At 44.1% G+C, this 20,828-nt stretch overlaps 1 protein-coding gene across 1 annotated transcript in view; it reads left to right on the top strand.

Annotated features, from left to right (window-relative positions):
• Positions 1-20,828, top strand: part of STK31 (serine/threonine kinase 31) — a 661,901-nt gene that overhangs the window by 86,615 nt on the left and 554,458 nt on the right. The window contains exon 4 of the mRNA XM_077491295.1: positions 9,764-9,862. Coding sequence (XP_077347421.1) covers positions 9,764-9,862 — 99 coding nt within the window. The remainder of the gene's footprint in view (positions 1-9,763; positions 9,863-20,828) is intronic.

The following is a 20,828-nucleotide window of genomic DNA, read 5'->3' on the forward strand; positions in this document are numbered from 1 at the left end:
CGCTGATGCTGCTTTGCAGGGTGGGGGGTTGTAGCCTGAGGGACCGCCCCCCCTGGGCGGAAGTAAGAGTTCTGAGTGTTGTGTTACAACTATGCCTAGTATTCTCCTAGCGATAAGGCTAACAACCCATTTGTTACAGAGAGGAGCTGTCGGTCGGGGAATTACAGAGAAAAGGATTTTACGGTGAGTACAAAAATCCTATTTTTTTTCCCCTCCAGCATACCTTTACTCCCGGCTCGCCGGTAAGCCCTGTTAGGGGGCAGTAAAGGACCTGCTCTTACGCAGGGTGATGGTGCCTGTTCCGAAGCTGGAAAGGTCTCAGGGATTATACTTCAATCTGTAGTCCCCAAAAAGGAAGGGGTACGTCCAATCCTGGTCCTTGAAGCCCTCAACTGTTGTTTGTGAAAGTACAAATATTCAGAATGGTATCGGTTCGCTCCATCTGGGGGACTTCCTGGTGTCTCTGGATATCCAGGACGCCTACTTGCATATACCTATATGCTTCAGGCATCAAAGGTTTCTGCGATTTGCAGTTAGATAAGAGCACTACCAATTTGTAGCTCTCCCTTTTGGCTTGACGTCAGCACCCCGAGTCTTTACCAAAGTTTTAGCTCCAATTCTGTCGCTGTTAAGGCAACGTGGGTTACCTAGATGACCTCTTTCTGAGAGCAGCTTCCGCCTCAGAATTAAGGGAGGATTTGGTGATCGCCATGCAGACACTTCAGAAGTTTGGGTGCTGAACCTAAAAAAGTCGGTGCTCATGCCGACTCAACGCCTGTAGTACCTGGGCTTATTGCTAGACTCCGTGGAATCAAGAGTTTTTTTCTCCCTTCAGACAAGCTGCAGACTGAGCCGCGGTGAAGTTGTTGATGAACTGCAGGTGGTCGTTGCTGCGCTTCTGCATGCGTGTTCTGGGCCTCATAGTAGCCTCCTTTTGAGGTGGTACTGTATGCCCAATTTCAAACTCAAGTCTTGCAGAAGGAAATCCTGTCCAATTGGGACATATCTGTTATCCCTGGATCGTCAGATTTGGGTGAGCCAGTTAGTCAGGGATTCTCTTCTCTGGTAGCTGAGGTCTCTGGCCCATTTGGTCCAGGAGATCGTTCCTTCCTCTCCATTGGACTGTGATCACAACAGATCAGTTGGGATGGAGTGCAGGGGGTACAGTCGGCCCAGGGCCTTTGGTTGCGGGAAGAATACCAGCTGCCGATCAGTGTGCTCAAACTTCGGTCGATCAGACTATGCCTCTCCACATGGTCAACGAGGCTACAGGGGTGATCCGATTAGGATCCAGTCAGACAACGACACGGCGGTGACGTATGTCAACCATCAAGGAGGAACAAGGAGCTCGGCTGCAGTACGGTAGGTCGCTCGCATCCTCCAGTGGGAAGAGCGGCCCGTGCCAGCCCTGTCGCCCATATAATTCTCAGGCGTATAAAACTGGCAGGCGGACTGCCTAAGTCGCCAGATGCTGGACCCAGCAGAATGGTCATTGCATCCGGAGTTCAGGCTTCTCTGCCTGTGGTGGAGCACACCAGACCGGGATCTCTTGGCCTTTCGGCTCAATCAAAAGGTGCAGACGTTTGTGTCCAGGATAAGAGACGATTGGGCGGATACGTCAGACACGTTGGTAGCTCCGTAGGGGCACTATCGGCTGATTTATGCCTTTTCCCCCACTCAAACTGTTACCATGTCTGCTACGCAAAGTGGAGGCCGAGGGGATTCCAGTAATACTGATTGCCCCAGATTGGCCTCGGCGTCCCTGGTACGCCAACCTAGTACGCCTGGTGGCGGATGCTCATTGGTCGTTGCCGATGCGATAAGACCTATCGCAGGGTCCGATACTCCTCCCTTCTTTACTGTTGCTGGTTTTAACGGCAAATTCCTTTTGTTGACCTTCCCAAAAAGTTGTCTTTAGTGGCTATTACATCTGCCAGGAGCGTTTCTGAGTTGGCGACCTTATCTTGCAAGTCTCCCTATCTGGTTATCCAGTGTTAAGGCGATGCTACGTCCACAACCCTTTTTTTTTTTTTTTTTTTCTTCCAAAAGTGTTTTCGGCATTCCATCCCAACGAATTTCATTGACGGCCACAGTACCCACCCCTCCTATTTTACGTTGGACTGCTTGCTGAAGTACTGAACCGCAGGAAGCAGGCTGAGGGGTTATAGCCAGAGGGGCTGCCCCATGGGTAGAGCTATGCAGTCTTGTTGTTTTTATAGGTTACATGTTCTGGCTAGTCCTCCCTTGAAGGTGGCGTAAAACCCTACAGTCAAGATTTAAAGGAGCTGTGTCCGTCAATGAACTTCAGAGAAAAGAATTTTACGGTGAGTAGAAAACACCTATTTTGTACTTACTGTAAAATCCTTTTCATTGAAGTTCATTGAAGGACACAGAACCTACCCCTCCTATTTATGTTTGTACTGCTTTTGACGAACTGAGCTGCTGGATGCAGTGTAATGGGTTGACATTTATACAGTGATCAGTGCTATAAAAATGCACTAGGTTACTGTGTAAATGTCACTGGCAGGGCAAGGGTTAACACTAGGGGGAGATCAAGGGATTAAATGTGTTCCCTCCATTTTGTGTTTCTTACTGTGGGGGGGGGACAGGACTGACTAGATATATCACTGTTCCTACTTAGTGGGAGTAGACTATCTGTCTCTCCTCTTCTGACAGAACAGGGATTTGTGTTCACACACACAAATCCCATTCTGTCTCTCGTACCCTCGATAGCTTGCTATGCTCATCGGGTCCCCTGCCGTGCAGCAGGCGCGCCTGCTATAGCTGTTTAACCACTGCAATACCCACCCATAGTCATGTGATGGCCACAGATGGGATCTCCCATCCTGGGTGGACGTCATATGATGGCCTCGGTATTTCGCCACTCCTGCGGGCCCCCGGACACAGCCCATCCCCGATCTGTGGGACTTTCATCCCCATTCACCCCCCCCGATACATGTGACCGGCTGTGTCCAATCACAGCCGGTCACATGTATTGTGCCGTTACAGCGCTCGTGGATGCGCCTAGGGTGCTCGCAGAGCGGCGATCGGGCGGTATCAGGGTGACAAGCCGCATCCCCAACCCTGATCGCAGTAAAGAGCCAATGAAATTTGCTCTTTACCATGTGACCGGCTGTGTCCAATCACAGCCGGTCACAGAATGTAAACAAACCACGGTAACGAGATATTACCGGGTTCTCCTCCTCACACACTGATCGCCTGTGAGGAGGAGATTGCGGTAACGTCTCGTTACCGCCTAGTGTACACCAATCACACACTGATTACCCCCCCACTTAAAGAGGACCTGTCACCACCCATCAAAGTACCTGTCATCACCCATCACAGCCCATCTGAGTACCTGTCCCAGCCCATCTGAGTAACCGAGTTCCTGAGTGACTTTCACCAGCCCGTCAGAGTATCCGGGTACCTGTCACCAGCCCGTCTGAGTACCCGAGTGCCTATTTGAAACCCATGCCTCATAGAATACACATTGGGGTGTTTGCTTTCTAAAATGGGTTAATTTTGTGGGTAATTCAATTGTCCTGGTGCTCCAGGACCTTCAAAAGTGTGATAGGAACAAAATAAGATGTCATTTATGCTCCTAGAACGCCTGAAGGTACCACTTCCATGTTGGACCTCTGTATATGGCCAGGCTGTGTAAAAGTCTCACACGTGGTATTGCAATACTCAGGAGGAGTAGCAGAATGTGTTTTGGGGTGTAACTTTTGCTATATACATGCTATGTGTTAGAAATATCTTATAAATGGAGAACTTTGTGTAAAAAAATTACCTGTTCAAAAGACTCATTGTGCCTCATAGAATATACGTTGGGGTGTCTGCTCTCCAAAATAGGGTCATTTTGTAGGTAATTCTACTGTCCTGGTGCTCCAGGGCCTTCAAAAATGTAATGGGTCGTTAGGAAATTAGAGGTGTCATTTTATGCTCCTAGAACCCCTTACGGTGCTCCCTGCATGTTGGACCTCTGTGTGGCCAGCCTGTGTAAAAGTCCCACACGTAGTATCGCCATACTCTGGAAGAGTTGCAGAATGTATTTTGGGGTGTAATTGGAAGTATGCATATGCTGTGTATGAGAAATAGCTTGTTATGACAATTTTGTAAAAAACAAAACAAAAATTCTTATTTTTTCCAAGAAAAAATTACAACTTCAAAAAACTCACCATGCCTCTTACTAAATACCTTGGACTGTCTACTTTTCAAAAAGGGGTCATTTTGGGGGGTATTTGTAATTTCCTGACATTTCAGAGCCTCAAGAAATGAGATAGGCCGTCAGTACATCAGGTGTGATCAGATGTGATCAATTTTCAATGCTTTGTACCATAGCTTGTAGACTCTAGAACTTTCAAAGAGACTAAATAATATCCACGAATTTGGATTGTTTTTACCAAAGAGATGTAGCTGTATAAATTTTGGCCCAAATTTATGAACAAAAATGACTTGTTTGCAAAATTTTATCATACAAACGAAAAAAGTGTTGTCCCCGCCCCCCCCAAATTTTCGTTCTTTTTGCACTTATGTCACAAAAAATAAAAAAAACCCAGTGGTGATTAAATGCCACCAAAAGAAAGCTCTATTTGTATGAAAAAAATAAATAAAATTTGTTTGGGTACAGTGTTGCATGACTGAGTAACTGGCATTCAAAGTGTGAGAGCGCTCAAAGCTAAAAATTGGTCTGGTAAGGAAGGTGTATAAATGCCTTGTATTGAGGTGGTTAAAGGGCTGACGTACAGCTACGGCGATTTGCGGGAGAGAGCTGACCTACAGCAGTATAATGAAGGCAGATAGTTTTCAATGTTCTCACACACAGTCCTGATTTGTTAGCATTTATATATTACCTGCTAGGTCTGAAACAACTAATCGATAATTAAAATAAACTATTTTCATTGATTAATTGGCCAGTAGCATTATGGTGTTAAAAAAACTAAAATGAGCCCTTCGTAGTACAAAGAGCAAATCGCTACTGTAAATATTACTTTCAAAATTCTACAGTAAAAAAATTAACCTCTTACAGTTGGATTATCTGCTTTTTTTTTTCTACTATAAAGGGCTCGTTTTAGTTTTAACTCCCATTATGTTACTAAACGTTTTAGACCTGGTTCACATCTGTGTTGATTGGTGCTTTTTGCAGAAATGCACTACAGTTCATTTACATGGTTTTTTATGGTACACGTTCACATCTGAAAGGCTCAGGGACTTTTAATGCAAAATGGTGCTTTATTGGTTCAATATACTTAAATGGAGAAGCTGCAGAAAAGCATGCGTTTTTTTTTTTTTTTTAATCGGCCCCAAAAAAAAATGCAAAAATGCAAATTTCAGTAAAATTGCGTGCACAAAAATCAAAAAGCACTACAGAAACAGATCAAAAGCAAACTGCATAGGTGTGTACCGAGCCTTATGCTGGCCACATGGATCAATTTTCAGAGGAGAATATTCAGACGAAAAATCTTTCTACATTCGCTGAAAGAATTTTGTTTGAAATTTTCACTTGTTTTTAACATTCTGTTTTTAAAATGAATGTAATTTCTGAACGAAAACCAGATAGTGTCTGAAAATTCCTTTGACTAAGAAGTTTTCTATCTCCAAATTTTCCCATCACTGTGGTTGAAAATGAATGTCAATTTGACCCACTTTTTTTTTAAAGTTTATTAACAGATTAATCTAAACAATCGGCCAACCAATCGATTATGAAAATAATCGTTAGTTGCAGCCCTATTACCTGCTAGTATTTTTGAAAATTTTGTTATTTTGCATTATTTGATCTCATGCAAGTTTTTCTTGGCTCTGTTGGTGAATATTTATAGCCCAATATTTTTCATTTATTTTTATGGACAGTGGAGTCAAACATCGCAAATCTTTAGCCAGCGTTCTTTATGTATCTAATAATGCATAAATACTGACAAACCCGGCTCCACGTATCCGACTCTATGACTAAACCCTGAAAGCGTGCCTGGGGAGTAGCTGAGGACACCCCCCATTATCTTTTTGAGATTGCACTGTCAAGAGTGTGACATTCACACATGCATAAGCGAAATATATACCCAGGAGATACTTCAAGAACTTAATATGTACAATCTGGAGAGAAGGGGAGACATGATTCAAACATTTAAATACAAAGGGTGTGAATAAGGTTCAAGATTGCAGGGTTTTCAGAGTCAAGATCAAGAATACAGGGACACAACCTCAAACTAGCAGGAGGAAAGTTTAAAACTAATCTTGGAAAGTATTGTTTTTCTGAAAGGAGTAGTTAATGGTTGGAATAGACTTCCAGTAGAGGTAGAGAGTCATTTAACAGTAAGTGCATTCGAACCTAGATCTATAATCAAACAAGTTAAAACCAAAATAAAACAAACTTAAACATGTAAAAAAAAAAACACTCGGTCCATTCAGCCCCTTGATGAGCAACCCTAAGAGAAAAAAATGTGATACTCTCCTGGGTGGAAATTCACATTCCAGCTTATTCAACAATCAACAGGTAGGCTTTCTCAGCAACAGCAAAATGAACATATTTATAGCTACGACTAGGGCGCTGTGGCCTTCACAGTAAGTGCCCTGGTGATTTCTTGGCAGAAAATGCCTTCTCTTCAATTTTTAATTTTCCCTAGACTGCTACAGAAAATATATAAGACAGGGTTCTGGTGATTCCCAATGCACCAAATGGGCCCAGAAGAAGTGGCACACAGACATACTCAGACTTCTGTAGGACTAGCGTGGGTCTCTTCTTACTGATGCACGGCCTCCTATTCCACCCTGCCTTTCAGTAGCTGGTTTTAATGGCATGAATGTTTGAAACCTGGGTCCTGAAGGATAGACGTATCTGACACCGTTATCTCCACCTTATTCCGAGCGAGAAAATCATCCAAGATTCTCCTTTGCACATTGAAATCTTCATCTATTGCAAGAGAGGACGCTATGTCCCAGGAAATGGTATGTTTTTTTGTATTATAACTAGGGTTCGACGGATTATTGGTGCAGCCGATATTCACGCTTTTTTGTTAGATGTATTGGTATCGGTCAAAAAACTGACCTATTTATTTCCAATATTGCTTTCAAGGGGTTTTAACCGGGGTGATGCATGCAGCCACTCTTTAGAGCGGATGGTCGGCTTTATTGTAATAACCGATGCGACTCAGCAGCCACTCTGAAGACCTGAACAAAGCCGATGCTTCGTTCAGCTCTAGTAATTCAGACATGACATCACTTTCCTGATTACTGGCATCTTAAAGGTGCCAGTTTTAAAAATATTCAAAACGCTGATCTTGACGTTTTGAACACTTTGAAGTGCAGAGGAGGGGTTTGGGGTCTTATAGACCCCACATCTCCTCATGAAGAGTACCCCTGACATGCCTATTACTATCACAATGGATCTTTACATTCTTTGTGACAGTAATAATGTGATAAAAATTTAAAATGACAGTTAAATTATTATTTTTTTTGTTAAATGTACAAAATATTGGAAAAAATTATCAGCCATCAGTAGGAGAGGTTGGCCGCAAAAATGATCCCTAGTTTTGAGCTCGTCTGGAGCAGTGTCTGACTCTGAGTAACAGGTTTCTGCTTTATTCATACTCTTCCAGAAAGTCTTGCTTGCAATCCTTTTATCAGGATTTTTTTTTTTTTTTTTTTTTTTTTTTTTAAACGGTCGTTAAAATTCCCCAATTTAGCTCCACGTCAACTTCTTCAATTCTCAGCATAGTACTCTCTGTACTTGAGTCGATTACATCCTCTTGGAAGACCTCACATGTGGCAGTCTCCATATGTTAGGTGTGTTTTTTAGCTGGCAAATTTTGTCTTTACCTCATTTACACAGGAAAAGGAAAAGGATTACACAGGGAGAAGGTGTTCTTGAGACAAAGACCTTTCTACCCAGGGTGGTCTATGCCTTCCACTTCAATGGGCTAGCCTTCCATTAGTTTTTCTCCAAAACACCTAAGGAATTTTCACTACACTACTTTGAATTGTTGTCAGGGCTTTCAGGGTCTACCTGGCAGCTACAGCTTCCTTTTTTGTCTTACCTGCAACCCCTCATTGAAGATATCCTGTCTCCAGCCCTGCAATTTATCAGGTGGATTAGACCTCTTATTTCCAGGGCTTAGAGGAAAGGGTTCCTCCTTCTCTCTATCAGAGCTCATTCCACCAGGTATGTTGGTGTTTATTGGCTTTTCTAGCATTAAGCATCTGTATCCAGGATTTCCATGGCTCTGCCGTCTGGTCTTTTGTTCACATGCTCTCCAGGTCCTCCATGTCCTACCAATGTGCACAGTATGTTAATTCCTCGATTTAACCTCCCTGGCGGTATGATTATTTCAGATTTTAGGCGCTGAAAGCGGTACAATTATTTAGCATGGAAATTTGGCGTTTTATATTGTAGGCCTGTAATTCTTAGAAAGAATTCACTTGCATCTGTCCAAACAAGAGTCTAATAGACATCCCTGGTATGATAAAATTTGAAATATGAAAAATTATTCAATAATATGATCAAATCAAAAGTGAAAAAATTCAGAAAAAAAAAAATCAGAATTGTCACAGCCATTACTTTTAGTGTTTGATGACGGATTTCCCCATGAATTACTATCGCTCAATTCTGCGAGTGATTATAATTTATTATCGCTGATTTCTAGCTGGTCTATAACCACTTTTGATGTAAACGTACACTTTTTGGTTGCTATGGACAATCTCCAGTTTCCAGGCATAAAGAACAGTATTTATAATATTAAACTGTATGCAGGGCACTGGGCAAACCACTAGTGACAAAGGGGATGTGTAATGATTTGATACAGTATACTGTAATCTTACAGACAACAGTACTGTATCTATACTGTCAATTTTGCTTTTTGAATTTGGCGCCGAACTCTGTCCCAGTGCGTTGCAACGCTCGCAGGGAACTGAGCCTGGTGATGTGACAGATCGAGCGGACAGCTCGCAGATCACTGCGGGGGGACATCGCTGGATCCAGGAGACAAGGTAAGTAAACCCCTCCATGGATCCAGCGATGCGGTCCCGAGTCTGGCTCGGGCATACCACTTATGGTATTTAAAATCTTACCCCGAGCCAGACTCAGGAATACAGTCAGGGAGGTTAATGCAGGCTTTAGCTGCAAGAAGGTTCAAGTGCTTTTGTCTTTCCTTTTTTATTTTTAATTTTTTTTTTTTTTTTTTAAGGTCTATTTTGTTGCTCATCCCTTAGTTTATTGCTTGGTCTAGGACTATAAGTCCTCTAGTGTATGATTAGGAGAACGAGAATTTTGACTTGTCTGTGAATTCCTCATCTTGGAGTACAGTTCAGGACACTGTCACTCCTCATGTTTTGGTATCTATTTATTCAGCATGACATCTTTTATATTTATAAAAATAAAAGGTTAAGTGTTTTTTTGTTTTTGTTTTTGTTTTTTTCTTTTGCATTCAGATTTTAAAAGGTGTATTTTTGTTCCCAAAAACTGCTTTTGAAAAACTGTCTGCTGTGCAATTGTTGTGTGAAATAAAATAAAAAATAATGTTGGGTTATAATTAATTTTCTAGCAAACCACCCCCCCAGATATAAACAAAGTGCCAGAAAATGGCTGGTCTTCAACTGGTTAAAATGTTTAGTTTAATTTGTGTGCTATAAAACTGAAAAAAAAATGGCTTCGGCATCAAAACGGTTAAACAAAGATCTGGTACAGTATAATGCAGATTTTGAACTAACATTACATTTATAGAGTGCTACTTTTGACACAGAACAAAGATGAGACTTTACATTGTGTACTTAGTCTTTTAACAGAATTCAAGAGATTTCGAAGATCAGTGAATCTTTGGCCACAGTTTGCCCTACAATGAGTCCCGTGTTTGGAATCCCCAATCTTGACAAGGTATGATTGATGCACAAATATTCTCGTAATGCTTAGGTATTTTTAAGTAATGTTAAAGTGGTTGTAAACTTTTACACTACTTGTACCTAGCCTATAATAAGGATTCCCTGTAGGTATTGTAAATATCTCCAAATCTTGCACAGTTTAGAAGATATTCAGAGTGCATGCAGCCGATGACATGGACAAGTGCCCTCTGAAGGTCTAGCTTACAGTTCCAGACCTTCAGAGCCTGTGCTAGAAACAGCTGCTCCAGCGTGCATGCACAGAAGTGACGTCATTGGATGCATCACATTCTTAATGTGATGGTATGCAATGCATGCTAGCACATTATGCCGCTGTCTTACAGGTTTTTTAATTTTCATTATTCAGTAGTTTACAAACACTTTATCTTGACCACTTGATATTGCTGGTTATAGTTTATGGTCTGTCCAGTGTTTGTCAGGATGTCCATTGACGTTCTCGGGTTTCGGTAGTTATACGGGGAAGATGCCTGTGCCTACAGGCATCATCCTAGTTATGGATCTTTTAAAGAGGAAGTAAACCCTGATGGGTTTACTTTTTTTGTCTCCCCGCAAAGATAAAGCATAATGGGCTACTATGCATCGCATAGTAGCCCATTATGTGTCACTTACCTGAGACAGGAGCCAGTGATGTCACCACTGTCCCCTGTAGTACGGAGTGTCCATCTTCTTTCGGGTATCACTGCTCCGGCCACTCACAGCACCGGAGCAGTGATAACGTCACTCATGCGCACGGGAGCCGCCACTAACGGCATGTGGCCGTTAGCAGCGTCATGCTGATAATAGTGATAGTGCGCCTGCACGCCGCTGTCTACGGCACATGTGCCGTAGACAGAGGTGACTGTCTTTTCGTAAATATCTCCTAAACTGTGTAGGTTTAGGAGATATTTCTTGGACCTACAGGTAAGCCTTAATCTAGGCTTACCTGTAGCTCAAAGTGGTTTGTAAGGGTTTAGAACCACTTTAAGCTGGCGATTCTCTTTCTGTCAGATGTGATTAGAGTGGCTAATTAGGCATGCAATCACTCTGCGGAAGGGGATCCCACCCCCTCTCCTGCTGCCACCTTTCCTGGCTTTGCCATACCATTGCGGAGCCCAGGAGTGGTGCACCTGGTGGCAATTGCACTGAACAGGTCTCTCTGTAACCCGGGAAGACGGGAGAGATGAGTATTTAGTTACACCCGGCTCCATCTTTATTTACCAAAAGCCGATGAGACTAATCTGTGTCTGATCAGCTGCATGAGAGGCTAGAGGAGAGATTTGGGGTCTAATGGACCCCAGTTCGCAATAAAGGGTACCTGTCACTGCCCATGTTGTCATAAGGGCTATTGTTCATCCCTTGTGATGGCAATAAAATTAATCCAACAAAGTTTTTATAACAAATAATAATTAAAAAAAAAAAAGTGTCAGAATTGGCCAGGAGTTGCGTAGTTGCAGACTGGCTCTGCTGCATCCTGTCCAGATAATGCAAGCTGGAGTTTCACTGCTTCACCTCCACGTTTTATGCGCTCGAGGGTAAAAAGGCACTCATTTAACATGCACATCTCCGGCAATCAAACCTTAACCTTCCTTCCCACACACACACTGTCAAATACTCTCCAGTCCTGTATGCCCCTCTGTGTGGATTTTATTAAAAAAATTCCTTCTATACCAATGTCAGAGCGCTGCTTGGCGCTCATGTGACCGGACCCCTTTCGACTATCAGCAGGGGATTTTCGGCCCCTCCCTCTTCAGCTGTTGGCTGGAGTGAGGCGGCCGGTCATGTGAGTGGCACTCTGAAATCCAGTCTAGACGGCATTTTATTTTTTGTTTTTTAAATGCACACGCAGGGACACACATGATTGGGAAACAGAAGATTATATAAAAAGTATATAGTGGCTTAACAACCACTTTACTTTTCAGGCTTTTCCACTCACTGTTTGGCTATGGGGCAGGAAGTGAAGGGAAATCTCTGAAATTAGACACAGATGGCAAAAAAAATAAAATCTGACGGGTTATAACCCTTCTTTTCTTTATCCAAAATGAGGGGGGGGGGGGAAGTTTTGCCAATAGTTCTACTTGAAAAAGGAATTGTTAAGTTCCCCATAGGTTTTTTTTTTTTTGTTTTTTTTTGCGGCATAGTATTATATTGGTCAAGTATTTAAAGTACTAAAAAATTGACATCCACATGAATACCCCGATGTGTTTCAACCAATGCTGCTGCGGTCTTCTTGAGGAGTTTGTATTCTGGTGAAATGTAGTAAAAAGTTAATTGTTCCAACACTTTGTAGCGTACTGACAACTATATGTATGTAATATTATATTAATATATTTACCACTCGAAAGATGAATTCCGAACAAATGTTACATATCCAGAGATTTCTCAATAAAGGCACTAATCCAGGGATCCTCATATGTCAATCCCCACCCGTCCAGACAGGCGCCAACACCAAGGGGCTTGCAAGGAGTCTGGAGGGGCGGGGATTGACATATGAGGATCCCTGGATTTTTTATCTCAATATGCAGTTATACTTGCATTGCAATTATTCACCAGCAAGGTAAATGAGGACAGACGCCTGTAATGCACCTTATGCGTTACGTCCTCAAGACTACCTCTGAGGATTCATGCCAGGGATGCTCATTATAATCTCATTGAAAATATGAGTACATTTTTTCTATTTACTAATAAAGCTTTAAAGTGGATTTACACTGTATGTTTTTTGGTATTGTGGAGTAGTGAAATAGATAACCTTGAACTAGATTGTAGTTCTTATCTGCTGCTGTTTCTAATTAAAAAGTATAAATGTGCATGCACATTAGAAGTAAACACTCTCTCTGAGACACGTTCAGCTCGGTTACTTCTAACTTCTGATTTAATTCTGGGCGGTGTTAATATTTTATACAAAAAGATACGTCATTGCTATGTCAGTCTAATAGGTACATCTCATTGGTTAAAATACAAGAGAAATGGAAAAACTTGATGCTTGAAGTTTGGTTGAAGCTGGTTCTGTTATCTCATATGCATTCTTCTAATGTTTGGGATGATGGGTACAGAAGCCATCTTTAACTCCAAACAGAGAGCCAATCTGTATACTACATAATAAGTAAGGAGTTGAATAGAAACATGTATACACATAAGCAAATGGACATTTTCTGATTATCATTATGTACATTACATTCCTTCACAGTAGAACCACCAAGCTAGAGGACTAATGTTCCGTGCATGGTCTTTCTAAGCTAATCTGACCTAACTGACACATTAGTTTAGGTCCAGAAAAAAAGGTGAATGGGAATATAGGGGTCCACCACCTAGCACTTTTTGAGTGATTTGGAGTGGACGCGCACAAAGTAGAATTGTTGATGCATATTGGAACAAGATTGTCAGATATATCAGTACATACTTTTTGCAGCAAGGAATGGATTGGTGTAGGGCTGAAACAACTAATCGATTAATGGATTATGAAATTAATCGATTACTATTTTCATAATCGATTAATCGGCCAGTAACATAACGGGGTTAAAAAAAAAACTAAAATGAGCCCTTTATAGTACAAAAAGAGCAAATAATCGCTACTGTAAATAATAATTTCCCAGTTCTACAGTAAAAAAATTAACCCCTTTATAGTAGTGGTCTGCTTTTTTTCTACTATAAAGGGCTAATTTTAGTTTTTTTAACCCCATTATGTTACTAAACGTCTTGGACCTGGTTCACATCTATATGTTGGTGCTTTTTGCAGAAATGCTCTACAGTTCATTTACATGGGTTCCTATGGGACACGTTCACATCTGAAAGGGTCAGGGACTTTTAACGCAAAATGGTGCTTTATTGGTTCAATATACTTCAATGGAGAAGCTGCAGAAAAGTATGTAATGCATTTTTGCAGCAATTTGTGTTTTTAAATCTACCCAAAAAAAAAAGAAAAAATACAAATTGCAGTAAAATCACGTGCCCAAAAATCAAAACGCACTGCAGAAACAGATCAAAAGCAAACTGCATAGGTGTGTACCGAGCCTTATGCTGGCCACACAGAGTATGTTTCAGATGAGAATATGCAGAAGAAAAATCTTTGTACATTCGCTGAATGAAAGAATTTTGTTTGAAATTTTCACTTGTTTTTAACATTTGTTTTTAAAATGAATGTAATTTCTGAACGAAAACCACTTACATTGTCTGAAAATTCCTTTGACTAATTTCCAAATTTTCCCGTCACTGTGGTTGAAAATGAACATCAATTTGACAAACTTTTTTTTTTTTTTTTTTTTTTTAAAGGTTATTAACCGATTAATCGAAACAATAATCGGCCAACTAATCGATTATGAAAATAATCGTCAGTTGCAGCCCTAGATTGGTGCTGCACATGGCTTTAGAACCATTTTAAGGACTTTTTCTTTAATGCATGTTATTTTATTTCTGTCAAATTAATTGATAATGTTTGGGAAAGAAATGTATTGGCACAAAGTAATTTTCAGGTGTGTACATTTTAGGCAAGCGCTGCCATAGAAAAGTCTTTGGCGTGACTTCCCTTTGGCTTCAAACCAGAATCGATTCTTACACTTGCACACTTTGTACATTTGTACAAAGTCAGGGATTTTGTAGGATTAGTCAGGTGTATGATTAACCAATCGTAGCAAGTGATTATCGATTTTCATATGTAGGATAATACATACATTAACTGAAACAGAAACCGTTGTATAGAATCCCTAAAACTGGCTGAGGAACAGCCAAACTTTGCTACTTAGGTTAGGTTGTTGAACTCCGTTCCATGTCTCGGGTCATATACCATGGCAAGAGTAAGCACAGCAAGAAGACACAAGGTAGTTGTGTAAATATTGCCTAAGCATGGTCTCTCCCAGGTAAAGATTACAAAAGTGGACTGGGGTTTCAAAATGTGTTTTCTCTTTCGTTCATTGACTGAGATAGCTCCTTTAAATCTTGACCGTAGGGTTATCACGCCACCTTCAGGAGAGGACTAGGCAGAACATGTAAAGACAGTAGAACTGCATAGCTCTGCCCAGGGGGCGTTCCCCCTGGCTATAACCCCTCAGCCTGCTTCCTGCAGCTCAGTTTTTTTTTTTGCCTAGTGAAGGAGAAGGACCTAGGCTCCTTGAAGGAACCATTGGTCCTGAGGATTTTTGGCTTTTTCCACAAGATTTTGATCCTGTGATCTTCTATCAACAGACGGCTGGGTGACAGACTGGATAATATAGATCCTTGTCTCCCCAGCCTGGCCATCGAGCATGAGCAGGTCCTAGCTACGAGCTGGGTCTTCCACGACCTGCCCCTTTTTGCTCCAGGGGCGGCCGGTGAGCTATTTGCTCTGGGGCACACATATGACCGGGCTACTGCTGTCTGTCACAGTGGGCCATGGCCAGCAGCCACCCCGTACTGCTCGGGTGATGGGTCTGTGGTGGAATGCCTCCAGCTATTCCGACCTGACAGGTAAGTACAGCTCTCCCTGCTTCAGCAAGATTAAGCAGCTGGAAATTCCCTGGGAGGTCAATTAGGGGATCTCTCGCTCTCCCTTTCCTCTCTCCCTCCTATCCCTGTTTTTCCTCCTCTCCCTGCAGGGGACGCTGCATGACTGGGCATGAGGTGCGGTATGTGTGTACCTGGGCTGGGGGGCTCTGTACCTTGACAGGGGCTGCGCTGGCTGTTTGGGTCTGTTTGTTGTTTTTTCTGCCCTTTTTTTCTCTGTGTCTGCGGTGCCTGTGTAAACTTTTCCTCAGCATGTGCCGGCACCCTTTTCCGGTGGCCGCCACCATTTTCCCTTAGTTTCTTTGCAGAGCATGGCTTTCAGGTCCTTTCTTGTAGTCTCAGAGCAGTTTTATCTCCAGTGCTGGGTCATTTCACCTCAGAACAGTGCGGTTTTTCTCTCTGGGCACCTGTGACTGGACACAGAACACAGCGGTCAGCGGCAGCACGGCTCAGCACTCAGTCAGGGTGGTGAGTCCTGCGGTGGGGCCCCTCAGTCTGTGAGCAGCTAGGAGGGAGGGATTGTGTACCTTGTCCTAAGTCCCCAAGTGTGGCAGACAAGGTGGGTCAGCAGGGTGGTCGAAGCTGGCGCTTCTTCCCCAGACATCCCTTTTAATTGCAACTGGCTCACCTGCAAATAATGCAGTGCCTATGGACGCTTTGTCAGTGGTTGTGGAAAAGTGTTCGTTGCTAGGGTGTAAAAAATGTCCCCTGCCCCCTCGTCCTCTGGGGAAAGCTCTGATTCAGACTCTGGCCCCGCGGTGTCTGGTGGCCCCTGTTCTTATATATCAGAGGATGCAGACCAGGACAGAGAGGATGATTCCATGTCCGCGCAGGAAAAAGCGCTAGTTGGAGCACTTATCACCGCACTTGTCACCGCTGTGCGGGATACCCTGAAAATACAGGCTGCAGCAGGATCTTCTGCTGAGGTGTTGGTCCCGTAAACCGACCCGTACACCTAAGGTGTTTACGTATTTTACTTATTTTGAGAAGTTCATCTACAAGGAGTCGGGAAGACCGCAACGGACCTTTTCAGTCCCAAGAAGAATGGCGGTGCGTTACACCTTCGAGACGAGCCTCCTTAAAAAATGGACGGCTCTTCTGGTCATTGACCAAACCCATCAAACCTCCCCCGGTATCCAGGTTGAATAAAGTAGCCACGATTCCGGTAGAAGGGACTCCTGCATTCAAGGACCCTACCGACAGGAGAGCCGAGGCAATGGCTCGATCCATGTTTACGGTAGTGGGGGTCAGCATTACGACCTGTACTGGCCATGGCCTTCGTGTCGCAGACGCTTACTGAGTGGGCAATGTTATTGCACCGTGAATTGGAGAAGCAACAGTCTCCCCCAGTCTGCATAGAACTAGCAGACCAGTTGGTGTAAGGTCTTAAGTATATCTGTGATTCGGCTCTGTATACAGTCCCCCTGCTTTCTAGAGCATTGGTATCAGCAGTGATGCTATGGTGCCTGATTTGGTTGAAATGCTTGTCTGTGGACCAAGCATCCTAAAAAGCTTGGTGAGAGGCTATTTGGAGCTTCTCTGGACGACGTTATTAAGAATGTTACAGGTGGGAAGAGCACGTTACTCCCACAGTCCAGGAAGGGTAAGTAACCACGCCGTAGGCAAGGGCCCCCCCTTTCTGCTCAGAAACCGCTTTTTCGCCCACCCGGGACGACAGGTAAGGGCTCCCAGTCCGACAGGGCTTCTGCTGAAGGACAAAAGCATCCCTGGTATCGCAAGTCTGTGAGCAAAAATGCTACCACATGAAGGTTTGCCTTCGGGAGTTTGCAGCTCGGTCGACCTTACTGCTATCTGACCAATGGGTCTGCAAACTACTTTCATTGGGCTAAAAGATTTCTTTTGTGCACCTAACAGATTTTTTTCCCTCCAGCATACCTTTACTCCCAACTTGCCGGGAAGCCCTGTTGGGGGCAGTAAAGGACCTGCTCATGCGCAGGGTGATGGTGCCTGTTCCTAAGCTGGAATGTTTTCAGGGATTATACTCCAATCTGTTTGTAGTCCCCAAAAAGGAAGGTATATGTCCAATCCTGGACCTGAAACCCCTCAACTGCTTTGTGAAAGTACAAAGGTTCAGAATGGAACCAGTTCGCTCTGTGGTCTCTGTGCGCCATCAGGGGGACTTCCTGGCATCTTTGGATATCCAGGACACGTACTTGCATATACCCATATGCCTCAAGCATCAGAGGTTTCTGCGGTTTGCCGTTGGGGATGAGCACTACCAATTTGTAGCTCTCCCTTTTGGCCTGGCGTCAGCACCCCAAGTCTTTACCAAAGTGTTGGCTCCAATTCTGGTGCTGTTAAGGCAACGGGGGATCGCAATCGCGGGTTACCTAGATGACCTCTTTCTGAGAGCAGCTTCTGCCTCAGGATTATGGGAGAATGTGGCGATCACCATGCAGACTCTACAGGAGTTTGCTTGATTGCAGAACCTAAAACAGATCAGTGCTCATGCCGACTCAACGCTTGGAGTACCTGGGCTTATTGCTGGACTCGTGGAAGCGAGAGTTTTCTTCTCCCTTCAGACAAGCTGCAGACTCTGGCGAGCCACGGTGAAGTTGTTGATGAAACGCAGGTGGTCGTCGCTGTCCTTCTGCGTACGAGTTCTGGGCCTCATGGTAGCTTCCTTTTTGAGGCGGTACCGTACACCCGATTTCACACAAGTTTTTCAGAAGGAGATCCTGTCAAAATGGGGCAAATCTCTGTTGTCCCTGGATCGTCAGATTTGGGTGAACCAGTTAGTCAGGGATTCCCTCCTCTGGTGGCTGAGATCTCCGGCCCTTCGGTCCGGATGATCGTTCCTTCCTATCCATTGGACGGTGATCACAACAGACCCCAGCCTGATAGGCTGGGGTGGAGTACTGGGAGTACAGTCGACCCAGGGCCTGGGTCCTGGGAAAAATCCAAGTTGCCAATCAATGTGCTCGAACTTCGAGCAATCAGGCTGTGCCTCTCCACATGGTCAACGTGACTACAGGGGGCATCCGATCAGGATCCAGTCAGACAACGCCACGGTGGTAGCATATGTCAACCATCGAACAATGAGCTCAGCCGCAGCACGAAAGGTTGCTCGCTTCCTCCTGTGGGCAGAACGACACGTGTCGGCTATATACATCCCGGGCGTAGAAAAGTCCATACTGCCAGTTTGCTGGACCCAGGAGAATGGTCATTGCATCTGGAGGTATTCAGGCTTCTTTGCCTGAAGTGGAGCACACCAGATGTGGTTCTCTTGGCCTCTTGGCTCAATTAAAAGGTGCAGAGGGTTGTGTCGAGGACAAGAGACCCCTGGGCGGACGCTTTAGATGCGTTAGTGGCTCCATGGGAGCAGTACCGGCTGATTTATGCTTTTACTCCACTCAAACTGTTAACAGAGTGTTGTGCAGAGTGGAGGCCGAGGTGATTCCAGTCATGCTGATAGCCCCAGATTGGCCTTGGCGTCCTTGGTACACCGACCTAGCACGCCTGGTGGCGGATGCTCCTTGGCGGTTGCTGACGCGAGAAGACCTCCTATTGAGAGGTCCGATATTCCATCCTGCTTTACCGTTGATGGTTTTAACGGCATGGCTGTTGAAAGCCAGGTGCTAAAGGACCGACGTCTGTCTGACTTGGTTGAGGGCACAGAAATTCTCTTCTCTGAAGATTTACCATCGTACGTGGAAGGCCTACATCTCCATGTGTGAGGAGATGGGGTGGCGTCCCCACACTAATTTGGTTTCTGGGATCTTGCTGTTTTTACAGAGAGGTATGGATCAGAAACTTGCCTTAAGCACCATCAAGGGACCGATATCAGCCTTGGCTGTCTTTTAACCAACTCACCTTGGCGTCTCACTCATTGGTAAGCAGCTTTTGTGCAAGGGGTTCGGCATGTAGTCCCTCCAGTTCGACCACCCCTACCTACATGGGATCTCAACCTGGGTGCTATCAGCGCTTCAGAAACCCCTGTTTTAGATCATCAGGCAAATTCCCTTGTTTACTCTTTCCCAAAAAGGTATCTTTTTAGTGGCTATTATATCTGCCAGGAAGGTTTTTGAGTTGGTCGGCCTTGTCTTGCAAGTCATCCTATCTGGTTATCTACAAGGATAAGATGGTGCTACGTCCGCGACCCTCTTTTCTTCCAAAGGTGATTTTGGCTTTTTATCTTAATGAGGACATTGTATTACTATCCCTTTGTCCTAAGCCGACATATCTAAATGAAGTTACCCTAAATTCCGTGGACGTGGTTCGTTCTCTCAGGGTATATCTGTCTGCTACGGCTCCCTTCCGGAAGGTTTGTTTCGGTGACTGGCCTGAAAAAAAGGACTGGCGGTCTCGTCGACCACCATTTCCCATTGGATCAGACAGATTGTGGTCCAGGCTTATGCCTTGAAGGAGCAGACACCCCCCCCCCTTTCCTGGCACGGCCCATTCCACCAGGGCAATTGGGACCTCCTGGGCTTTCCGACATAAAGCGTCTATTTCCCAGGTGTGTAAGGTTTTTGTCATCTGTTCACACTTTTACCAAATTCTACAAAGTTGATGTAAGCGCATCTTTGGATGCTAGCTTTGTCCGCAAAGTTTTGCAGGCGGCTGTGTAAAAGTTACAATTTTGTTGTAAACGCAAGTTCTAGTGCGGCCATTTCAGACGACAACTCCTCCGTTAAGGTGTGCCTCTGGTTGTGGGTGAAGTTATGTTTTTTGCTGTTTCCACCCCTCGTTTTGACAAAGCTTGGGGACATCCTTACGGTCAAGATTTAAAGGCGCTGTGTACTTCAATGAACAAAAGAGAAAATGGCATTTATGTACTTACCGGAAAATCCTTTTTCTCTGAAGTTCATTGACCGACACAGCACCCACCCTTCCTATTTTACATTGTATTGCTTGACGTACTGGACGTGCAGAAAGCAGGCTGAGGGGTTATAGCCAGAGGGGCTGCACCTTGGCCGGAGCTATGCAGTTCTGCCGTTTTTACATGTATTACATGTTCTGCCTAGTCTTCTCCTGAAGGTGGCATGATTACCCTATGGTGAAGATTTAAAGGAGCTGTGTCCGTCAATGAACTTCAAAGAAGAGGATTTTACGGTGAGTACAAAAATCCTATTTCTCTTACGTTCACCGACTGACACAGCTCCTTTCTTATACCATCGGGTTGTTAAGCCACCTTCAGGAGAGGAGTAGGCAGAACATGTTAATATGTTATAATAAAACTAGAACTTTCTAGTTGTGCCCAAGGGGCGGTCCCTTAGGTAACAACCCCCCAGCCTGCTAGTACAGCCTTTTTTTTTTTTTTTTCTGCCTAGTGAAGGACCTAGGAACCCTGCGGACCCATCAGTCCGTGTTTTTTTTTTTCTGCAGAAGTTTTTGTGCAAGATTAATGATCCTGTGATCTGCTATCAACAGCCGGCTGTGTGACGGGCTGGATAACCCTTATCCTTGTAGTCTCCTCAGCCTGGCCAGCGATAGTGTGCAGACCAGAGCTCCGCGCTGGGTCGGCCATG

This window comes from Lithobates pipiens, unplaced genomic scaffold (genome assembly GCF_037356315.1).
Source record: "Lithobates pipiens isolate NorthernLeopardFrog02 unplaced genomic scaffold, aLitPip1_a1.2 Scaffold_19, whole genome shotgun sequence".
NCBI lineage: Eukaryota > Metazoa > Chordata > Amphibia > Anura > Ranidae > Lithobates > Lithobates pipiens.